Source organism: Antrostomus carolinensis, unplaced genomic scaffold, assembly GCF_000700745.2.
Source record: "Antrostomus carolinensis isolate BGI_N321 unplaced genomic scaffold, ASM70074v2 scaffold9787, whole genome shotgun sequence".
NCBI lineage: Eukaryota > Metazoa > Chordata > Aves > Caprimulgiformes > Caprimulgidae > Antrostomus > Antrostomus carolinensis.
In genome coordinates, this window is record NW_010329491.1 from 26,510 (window position 1) to 38,368 (window position 11,859).

An 11,859-nucleotide genomic window follows, 5' to 3' on the forward strand; every position below is an offset into this window, starting at 1 on the left:
AAATTTGAGAACTCAGGTTTGTAAGTCTGTGAAAGTACAAGCAGACACATGCAGAGGATTTCAGTATTGAGCCTAGCATTCTGTTCAATGTGCGTGTTATATGTCATATCACACATAGCTTCACTCAGTGAACCCTGCTAGAGAAAAGACATTTTTCATGGAGTCTTAATGGATTTCAGTGGTGTTGAGTATACAATGGTCACTATTAACAAGTCAGTGGTTGCCAAGAGTTACCATAGTGCATTATCTGAGATTATGTAGACTAGTGACATACAACAACACCAGGCTCAATTATATCATTTTGATCTGTGCACAGAGGATGCTTTATGACAGCATGGTGTCAAAGGGTGATACTGGGCACACTGGGATAGAAAAGACAATGGGCCCCATGCTGCACAGAGCCGCAATACTTAAAAGAGCCAACAACTACCACTACAAATGAAAAAGGAAAAAAGTTCCCCCAGTACACATCAAGAAAAACTGTCCATTAGGGAAACTGAAAAAAATACCTTTTCTTTCCTACTTTCACACCTTACCAGGAGGCAGTCAGGTGAAGAATGATACCCCTCTATTTAGCAAAGAAGCAGTATATTGTAAGTATCACTGAATAATAATTATGTCAATATAACATACCAAAAGAGTGCAGACTTCTGTTTCACTATAAAAGGAATTTTATTATATTCACTATTGATTATAAGCAAAATCAATTTAACTCCTGTGTATGAGTGACAAGAATGAATATAGCAAATCAGGAATACTAATTCATTTAGTGATTTATTGCATCTCTACTTATAAAAACAGTTTTAATTCTCACCCACTATTATTTAGGTAAGTTTAAAAGAAACTTAAAAATGTGAAACTTTTTCACATCTTATAGCTGTGGAAATCAAATATGTGTATTTTTGAGAAAGAACAGGTTAGAAATATTAAAAGGATCAAAAAATAAAAACATATTTTTCCAGACTGTGATGCTTTATATGAAGTATTGGCAAAGAAAGCCATGCATTCATAGAAAAGCTAGAAATTAGTAAGGAAAAAGAAACATTTTTCTTACAGCTTTCAAAGCAATATTAGACTCAGCTTTTACAACAATTGTATCAACGGTGTACTGGCTTGTGATTGCCACAATTTCAAGTGAGTATTAATCTCTTCTGCAAGAAAACTGTTTTCTGATAAGTTTTCATGTTGATTTTGATACTGATAAGGATATCTGCAAGGAAATGTTTTTGCCAGAGCCATGGACAAAGAGCTCTTTGATGGCCTTCACAAGTTGCTAGGCAATAGCTGAATGGTCACGATAAACTTCAGCTAAGCTGCTCTGAAGAAATGCTCATACATTTAATGCCAAGTGCTTTATGCTGGGGGCCTCACATCTAAATCAGCATTCCCCCAGCATTCGTAATTGCATGAATGAAGTAAATAATTCTTCAGGGATACTAGTGTTTCTGCCCATGCTAGCAGAGTGTTTACATACTCCTTATGCTATATTTTTAAGCTGAGACTCAATGATCCATCCAAGGCAGATCAATGGAGAGCTAATTTGTTTTAGTACTCAAAGGGGAAAAAAAAGTCTATCAATTATTTCTTATCATCTTCCTAGGCAAATTTATTATTGTATTAAGTGCTATTTTCCATCTTATTATGTTTCCATTAGTCTGATACAAATATATCCAAACTTTTAAAATAATTATTCTTTTCATAATGAATGTGCATTTGCTTTACAATTTATCTTCACAACACATGGAACTTTCTAGTATAGTCTCTCAGAATTAAAACCCCACTTGTATATTGGTGTACTTCCCATAGTCAGAGCTAAAGTGGGTATAAAACAGCCTAAACAAGGGAAGGATCAAGCCCTCAAAACCTGGGAAAATCTTGGTGTCATTAAAGCTGATACATTTCCATTACAGTCCAAGATATCATACTTCACATTTGAGAGAAACAAACACTAGATCACTTCTGCTCAGGGAAGCTGAGACTTCTGATGGTGAGAAATGCTGCCCTGCTTCTCTGTTAAATGATGGATTAGCAGCCCAAAGAAAAGAGAGAAACAGCACAGGGAAGTGAAAAACTTCATAGACACTATTCAGAAGTACCCGCATTGTCTTTTAAGGGAAGAGAAGTACCTGCCTCCCTAGCTGAAGATAGCTAGAAGACTAAATAAAAATGTCTTAAATGAAGGAGCTAATTAAAGCATCAAGGATTTTTCTCTAGAACTTCAGACTACTGCTTCTTCAGTGCAGCAGCAGGAGAGTTTGTGCCCATGAGTTTTGGTAGGAAGCCAGCTACAAAAGCTTGTCAACAAAACCAGTGCTGTATCGGAGTTTGAAGGCAAACATCAGTATCCGCAAATTTTAGTGGAAGAATTGCTTTTGGGAGTCCAGCACAGAGCCACAAAGATGACTAAGGGAGTGGAACATCTCCCTTATGAGGAAAGGCTGAGGGAGCTGGGTCTCTTTAGCTTGGAGAAGAGGAGAATGAGGGGTGACCTCATTAATGTTTATAAATATCTAAAGGGTGAGTGTCATGAGGATGGAGCCAGGCTCTTCTCAGTGATACCCAATGGTAGGACAAGGGGCAGTGGGTGTAAGCTGGAACATGGGAGGTTCCACTTAAACTTGAGAAGAAACTTCTTTACAGTGAGGGTGACAGAGCACTGGAACAGGCTGCCCAGGGAGGTTGTGGAGTCTCCTTCTCTGGAGACATTCAAGACCTGCCTGGACGCCTTCCTGTGTGATCTCATTTAGGTTCCTGCTCTGGCAGGGGGATTGGACTAGATGATCTTTTGAGGTCCCTTCCAATCCCTGACATTCTGTGATTCTGTGACATACTGCTGCTACATACTCTCATCCACTCCAGTGATACTATTCTTTTCACCTAGCACATTGTAGGTAGCCACAAGAAAATAATACTTCTCCTTTTCTTACTGTCTCAATAGGTAGAAAGTAAATGTACTTAATCTACTGGTTTAAAGTTCTTTTTCTAGAAGAGTGGTATTTCTTCCATATAATGATCCACCACAGTGCATAGGCATTAGATAGAGTTATAGACACAGTGAAGTCAGACGTATGGTAGGCCAAACCTCTGACTGAAGAATGCGTGTCCCTAAGTTTGGAAGGTAAATGAGCCATTTATCACGACACACTGCCCATATGTGAATTCATTTTGCGGTACACTGATTATTCATCACAATGGAACCTTGTGCTTTAGGAGCACAAGCAAAATCGGCCAAGGTGGAGGGAAATCTATGCTCTTGCAAGAAGTCCTTGGCCTAGCTGCACTGAGTAGCCAGCACCATGCACGCCACTCCAGCAGCAGCTCGCTTCTCAGTCCTAAGGCGAGGGAGACCCATGACAGTACTCTTTTATGTCTTTTTTCTTCTATGTAGGCAGGGAAAAAAATATATACACATTAAAAGCTAAGGAGCAGGGGAGAGTTCTAGTTCGTGCTTCCCAGGGGACCTGGTTATTTGCATCAGTTGGGCGGGTGTCAGATGTTATAATCCAGCAACAAATGTGCCTCTAAGAAATCAGGTCAGGAGCACATGGAAAGACACAGCATTTCCTCACAGAAACAACACATCTGGTGATGGGCAATATGACTAGCATCAGCAGGTGTCCAACACAGCAAAAAGTCACCAACACCCTATCTGCTATAGCATATGGATGAATACTACACATGCTGGTAAAGTGTAGGCTGATACTACTGCATCTGTCTTTTCCATAAAACAATGCTATTGTTTTGATACAGACAGCAGACAAGTGGTATTTCATAATCCCTGGCAATGCATAACCTTTAAATTGATTTTTAAATTAACAAATGTCATGTCAGTATGACATGACATTTCTTCACAAACAGAAAGGTCCAGCAGAACTGCACTCAAGTACAACAGTAGTGTGTTATCAACAACACCCACATTACTCTAATACAGCAATAAACAAACTGTCTGGATAAAACTTTTGCCCTTTTCACAATGCTTTAATGTGAAATCTCAGTTTGCAAGAATATGACTTCTCTCATCTTTTATATGATTTGGAAAAATTGTATTTTGACAGCTGCTTGCAGAACAGATAAGATTAAGGGCTTAAATTAACAGTTACTGTGATGCTTGCTGGATTGTGGTCACTGAAAGAAGCAGTAGAGATGGATCTTTAACAGGAAGTTAACTTAAAGTTTTGGCAGAAATTATTAGGAGAATTAATTAACATTACTTATTGGGGGAGTACATATTCTACGTCTTTCTTCTGCTTTCTATTTTAATGGTTCTTACTCTTTTCCACTGTCTCCAAGTAAAAAGTTATTTATAAGATACAGTGAAAATGTCAAGGGATGAGAGCATTTGGGACAGACATCATCCTCTGTGTGGGCGGGTGTTTCTCCTTTGTGCCATCCTGTCATGTGGCTCCTGGAACGTGATGGAATGGTCAGATTGCCAGGAAAAAAACATCACCCTTAACTCTTGCTTTTCTAAACATAATTAAGCTGCTGTACAGGGAGCACTTGGTGTAAACTACAGAGAGGGTAGGATTTGTAACAGAAGTCCTTTAAAGGAAATCACTTTTGTTTAGGGTGAAAAAACTAAGTATCCCCCTAGGCAACAGAACCAAAATTAAAAACAGATACCCTAAATTAAAACAGAACCTGATTAAAACCAATTTAAAATATTTCTTGAGCTTTGTAACAGCTCATGACAACATAAGTCAATAACTCAACTTACACTTTTGCTCTTAACTAGGACCCAGAAGCAAAAGATAATACATTAGCATGTCCAAAAATAAATAAAAAAACTACTTAAAAAACCTACACCGAATAGCATCTAATTGTTGACTGAATGCCCAGCTGCATCTTGATCCTAAAGTAAATGGTGGCAAGTTACCTAGGCTGCCCTTTGGTACACAACAATAGCACTTGTGCCCACTTCAGCAGCTCTGAGGTCCCTTTCCACCTGAGGGAGCATGCACTCTACCAGGCCAGTGAACCCCCCCTCCTCGTGCAGCATTTCCCCATGTTATGGTACACCTGTGTCACCCAGCAAGCAAAAAATCTTCTCCCTTCATTTATTTCTGCAAAGTTATACAGACTATTCCCTCTGATGAAATTCCCTGGGGAAAGTGTAGACAACTGATCTGTTTCCAGGGCTGAGAAAAATATGACATTTAAAATATCTTTTTGGCACCTTTATATAATTTTGGTGGCATCAAAACAGTTGGGGAAGTTTACCTTAGATTCATCAATCTATTCTTGTTAAAAAAGAAAACAGACATAAACGTTCACATTTTAAATTTTCTTCAAATGTATTTATTTTTAGACACTACCCTCCCAATGGTTTTTAAACAACTAAATCCTTCATTTGAGTTAGATAAGCATTAGACTGATCCAAAAATCAGTTTCTTCCTCTCTTTGTTTTTTTAGGTAGGTAATACTAACCACCAAAAACTAAGAAGTCTGATGGTTACTTTAACAAATCTAATAGAAAAAAAATCTAAGTTCTTCTAAAATAATTTGTTGCATTTTAGTAACTTTCTATATTTTCACAAATCCTCCATCTGCTTCTCCTTCAATTACGCATGTAAATAGGTATACAACCTCCCTTCTTAATCCTACAATCTAATGCCATCTCTGCAATGTAACATTACAGCACAACTATTTGAGGACCTGTTTCTAAAGTATTCTCTCAATTTTTTAATCATTCTAAATATAAGTATCTATGCAGAGACCAGATTCCTCACGGGCATTGCTCTGACATGTGAAGTGTGGGAGGAGAATTTCTCCAGACACTGAGCATAAAGCAAACCATGCCATTTATGTCATATTGTGTGTCTAGACAACACCAACATGTTGAAACTAGTCTGTTATGCATGCTGCTGTGATGACATCCTCCAGAGACAGATACTCAGTTTTATCTATAATCACGAATGAAGTCTCTTTCTAGTGAAAACTTCTTCCTTTCTAAATACGAAGACAAAATAAGATTTCATTAAAGGCAAAAATAGTCTCCTCAATACCTGCATTCAAGTATAGTCAAGGTTTCTGCTATGCTTGAAGCCTTCAGCACATCCCAGATTAGTTATATCACACTGGCTACGTAATTTTTATAACCCGTTATAGAAAGTTGCTAGATTTTTAGTATGTCCTTTCAAAACTACCTATTTTAATTTGGTTTCATTCATTAACACACTTTGGGCCTCTAATGATTTGTCTCAGTTTCAGAAAACTCACAGGATGTATTTTGAGTAGTAGATTCGGAACTTGTGAACAGCTCTACCATGGTTGCTCAAGATCAGCAACTGTTCACATTTTTAATGTGGGTATTCTTTGCTTAATACATTTATTAATTTACGAAATCATATTTTGAGCAGATCCAAATATACGCAGTGAGAAAGTGCGTCCAAACACACACAATTACCTGAAACTACCTGAAAGTAAGAACAGTCATCAAAGGCCATCAACATCATAACACTATAAACACAAAATAGTGTCTCACAAAATAGTAATAGAGGACATAATGCTAATAGTATTTTTCCATAATTCAATCAAATAAATTTTATTATTTTTCACTCTTGTAGTCATTTCCCAGAGGTATCTGAGTGGCTGATGATAAGTCACACTGCAGCTTGTGGGAAGAGAATAAAACCAACAAATTCCTGGCTCAGTTAGGTGAATACTGGCTCTGGAAGACTCTCTCTTTCACACTGAAAAGGGTGACAACTGCAGAAGTAAGAAATGTGTTTGGTCTTCCAAGGCAAAGGAGGAGCCCTTCCTGTCCACATCTGTATTCCCAACAGATTTCCACTTCCTAACCCCCAGTAATTATAAAAGTCATGTTCATGTGAACAGGAAGTAGAAAAAACACCAGGTAAGCTCTAATCAACTACAACCTGAACTGGAGACAAGAAGTATTATGTACTTTGAACAAAACACCCATGATCCATCCACAGAGTTAGAAAAAAATAGCATGTAAAAATCAAAGTTCAGGAAAAAACTCAGTAAAGACTGTATCTGAGGAAGTTGTAAGCCCCACACAAACTTTTGTGAGCACAATGATTTGCTAAACTTGTCAAATAAATTACTTGCTACACGTTGCCTGCTCAGCTCCATCTACTCTGTCTGGAAGCAAGAGAAAAAAAAAGAAAACAATTATATCATGAACCTGCAAGTCAATTATAACTTATAAATGAGTGAGTGGGTAATAAATAATACTAGGTTATATCTGAAATCACAGAAAACCCTCCCTTCTTTTCACAGCAGAAACATGCTTTGTTCATTTAAGGTGTGTTTTTCATGCTTACTTCTCATTATTAAATGGAATGAGTCCATACAAACAGGTGACATGAAATCTGACCCTTGCAACACAATAGTATCACAGTGAGACACAAATCCCAGAACACTCCCAACAGGGGCAATCTTATGGTGTAAATAAATCCCTCTTGAAGATGGAAGAGTTTTTCCAACACTTAGAGCTTAGAAATCTATAAGAGAACTAAAACTACCTCCTAGAGATAAAGGGAACATATAGTGATAGCTTGCCCTTCTGCTTAGTTTCATCGTATTTTCAAAAAGTCTTGCTTTCCACAAACAAGAGTGCAACAAGAGTGTCAAAAACAAATTTTGATGAATAATTAAACACATAGTTCTTAAAACCACCATAAAAATGCTGGAGAAACTTTCTGAAAAAAGTACAACAATTTTCATACAGAACAAGATATGTGCAGAGGAACTTTTTTTTTTTTTTTTTTTAGTTTGAGAAACTCAAACCTCAGCTCAGCTTCTGCATGATTTATGGTCTTTTTGGCTGCCTGAGCAAAGCTTTCTGAGTTCCTGGGTGTGATACTTTACCTACCAAAGCTGCCAGCAAAACACTGAATATTTACAGTTATTCACCACTTTCATAAGGAATCATACTGTGGAAGAGCCCAAGTTTTAAGATTTCCCGTTCTATTCCCACTTTTCTGCAGATCTACACTCAACAAAGTAACATTGCCTGTGAATCACAGAAGGGACACAGCAGCCAAAGAACTGGCCCTTTTTTCCTTCCAACCCCACATACTCTTCCTCTACCCACAAAACCAAAAGGCAAGACCAAGTCCCCACCATAAGGGAAACTCTTGTTGTCCTTCATGACAGTCTCTTTTGTACCTGACCATCCTGGTAGACAGCGACAGTAACCCGTGGTGGGATGACAACCGTCAGCATGGCTGCAGTCACAGCGTTCAGCACAATCCATACCATAGGTGCCGTCCTGTGGCAAAAAGGGAAAAAAAAAAAATTAAAAAAAAAAACAACCCAGAGATTACAACTAACTGGGAGTTAGAGGAGAACAAGTTCTGGTCAGTCCTGCCTTGAAAAGCAATCACAGATCTCTCCTGAATCCATAATCTGTTTTCTTAATACAAAACACTTATGGATTTTGGAACATACTAGTGTCCTGCATTTTAATTATTTCATTTAAAAGGTGAAGATACAGAATTAATTACATTCTCTTGAAAAATCCCAGACTAATGGACCTAGAGATGGTGATTCAAAACACAGTAATCTGCAGTATCAGAGGCTGCAGTGAAAGCTTTCTTGCGCTGTGCCTCTGATATCCCCTACAGCTGATTTCCTGCTCCAGGACCTGGGGGTCCCCTGATGGGAAACTAATTCAGTCTCCTTTCTGCTTAGACTCTGACCTCCCTGCGTATTGGTCAAAAAGGTTATCACATAAAGCCACAATTTCTAAAAAAAGAGTAGTAAAACATTTGATGAAAATGTATCTTCAATGTGAAGATTATTACACAAAATGCAAACTGTATCATTGTCTTTGGATTAAAAATTCTTCCCTGTGCACTACAGCATATACTATGTTAAAAAGATAAACTCTTTGGTGTTGGTACAGTACACAAAATAAAATTATTTTCTGGCCATGAAACATTTTTTGAACCAACAAGAAATATTAAAGTTACAAGTTGAGCATCTTTCTTGGTGTATTCAGCTATGCCAAAAGAGCACAGCTGATTTTCATGCAACTACGTCTAAACATTTGAATTTGCCTTTTCTGCTTCTTCTGTAGAAGGTGGCACATACATTTGGGGGTAATTCCACACAAAATAAATCTAAGAAACTGAAAAGAGCAAGATCTTTACAACTGCGTTCTCAAAACAAGGCAAAGTACAACATTTAAATGATCTTACAGAAGAAGTGTCAAAACCAAATTTAAAAACACTGAAAAAAGTCAGTATAATTTAAGGTAGCACTTGGGGGGTTACTCACAGCAAAGGCAAAAAAAGGAAAAAACACATCAGGTTTAAAACCCAATCACTTAAATTCCAGGCTAAAAAATTGTCTCGTTCACATTAAAAATTAGAATAAAACCTATATGAAAATTCATCTGCTGTTCTTTGATTTCCATGCCTACATTTCTACCAAGTTCCACAGGATTTAGCTATTCAATTCCCAGTCTTTCAAGTCTAAAAACAGAACAAAATCTTACATTACTTGAGTATAAGTAACCATTTGATCATCTCAACAATATATTTTTATATACAGAAAAGGAAAAGATTAAGCATTTCTTTTGCACATAATCAGATTTGGAAAGAAAGAAAATCCTCAAATAAGTTATTGAAAAGCAGTATTTTTAGTCTGCTATATATTTGGACTGAAGTACAAACCTTATTCAAATCTTCAGTAACAATCTGGGCAGTGATATTAATTTTCTGAAGTTATTGAAACAAATTGAAATACATTTATTTAAATAAACTCTCTGCTCAAACAATAAAAAAATTCAGACAACACTGGACACATTTGAATTAGTTTTCTTTTTATTCTCCTGCTCTGGAATTTTGAGGCAGAATATCAATTTGAAATATGTTAATGCTTATGGACATCATTTGACATAGCAAAAGAGAGAGAGAGAGCAAGACAATGAGCATGGGCATGCTAAATTATCTGATTTAGAAATGCTTTTAAGCATTATTTTGCTAAATTTCAAACAGCGAAGCAAATGCTATGAAACAATACCTACCTTTTTTAATAAGTCAGTTTTAGAAGAGCTAATAGAGCCTGGGAAATCTCATCATCCTTCACAATCAGACACTAAGTGATAAACAAAGCTGCTTTCCAGAAAATAAAAATTAAGTCTTCTGATGGAGATGCATTGTTGGAAACACTACATAAACGTGCACAGATGGCACTCTAATCAGCATTCCAGAATATTTTAGTATTTGTTTGCCACTTTACTCACTATATCAGTATATGCTACATCTCATCTTAAACCCAAAAACAACCACCCCCCCAAAAAAAAAACCAAACCCCAACTTCTGAGCATTCTGAGAGCAGTTCAACAGAACAAATTTTCATTCAAAGCAAGGTATGGTTTCTAGTTTTACACTGTAGTTCAGATACTCTTATCATGCTACTGCTCAGAATTATCCTACAGTGCAAAATTCAGTTAAATTATTAAACTACCTGGCAAGGCAGTTCGCATTTTTCTCCTCTCCAGCCTGGGGCACAGGTACAGGTTCCATCCAGAGCATTGCAAGCCCCTCCGTTAAGACACTGGCAAGTTAAGTTACAGCCAAGTCCCCAGGTACCACTGGGACAATTTATTGAGCAATCTACACCATGCCAACCTGCCAAAAATAAGAATTAAAGTGACAAATTAATCAGTTTTTGCCCCATTCCTCTCTGAGGACGTTTCCCTCTGCCTACCATGTGGCACCTCTCAGAGAGGCGCAATACTGGAGTAACATTTACTACATGCTAGTATCAGCAGGTTCAGTGGAGGACTTGTCCAGGTTTGAACAAAGGTGCTCAAGGGCACCTTGTAACATCTGTGCACAGCACACATCTGTAGATGAGTGCCAACATACAAAAGCAATTGATGGGAGATCTGAAATCAAAACAGACGCACCTTGGAATTTCACTGAGAAGCACTACAGTATACTGAAAGTTTTAAGTTATAGCCTGAAAAAAATTAGGAATATTTTCCCTAGACTTAAGCTGCTGCTTTCATAATTCTTCTACCAGTGTTCAATACAGATAGTTCTGTAATATGGTTTTCACAGAAATCTTAAGACACAAAAAAAAGAGAAAACATGAAAGTAGTGCATAAGTTGTATTTCTCCAAGGACAAACAGAAGACCTTTCAGATTATTTCTGTACTTCCCTCCAAATATGAAAAAGAATGTAATGGAAAATGGTTCGAAAATGCAGTAGTCACCACTGATTATGCCTGATAGCAATGATTCGCAGACTGCACGCTGTATAGACAGAAATGTAAATAGATTTTTTAAAAATGTGAATATCTATTGGATGCAAGAGGAACGGCATAAGCCAGTCATACTTTATCATCAGCAATGACGCAAGCCAAGTTTCTAATTTTGTACCTTGTTTATAGTAAGCAAAGGGAAAAATAATCCTGCACTGAGCCTAATCAATAGACCATGCAAAACACATGTATTGAAATGAAGCTGCCTCACACTCTGGATTGATAATTTCAAATTTAGCGGTTATTTCAGGAAAAAATGTTATACTATCCTAGCTAGAAAATCGAGACACTTTCTCTCAAGTGTCTTTCCAAGATTTATAATTTTCCTTCATTTACGTGACAAGTTTAATTTCACCATTGGTTGTACTTTTTCATCATAGTATGACTAAAACTGCACAATGCACAAGATAGGATTATGCAAGGCTCAAGGAATAGTTTTTCTCCTCACAACCTGTCTTTCTACTTAGCAGTAGCTTCTTAGCTACTTTAACAGAGTTAAAAAAGCTTCACTGTGACTGGCAAGAGTAGAAGCTGGAAAGTCCACAACTGCTACACAACTGATTTAATTGTATCAGTCTGTCCTGGTTTTTAGCTGAAACAGAGCTGGGTTTCTT

The 11,859-nt window shown here is 37.3% G+C and overlaps 1 protein-coding gene across 1 annotated transcript in view; it reads right to left on the reverse strand.

Annotated features, from left to right (window-relative positions):
* Positions 1-11,859, reverse strand: part of MEGF10 (multiple EGF like domains 10) — a 51,445-nt gene that overhangs the window by 21,480 nt on the left and 18,106 nt on the right. The window contains exons 8-9 of the mRNA XM_029086108.1: positions 10,444-10,607; positions 8,137-8,239 (exon numbers count right to left, since the gene is read on the reverse strand). Coding sequence (XP_028941941.1) covers positions 8,137-8,239; positions 10,444-10,607 — 267 coding nt within the window. The remainder of the gene's footprint in view (positions 1-8,136; positions 8,240-10,443; positions 10,608-11,859) is intronic.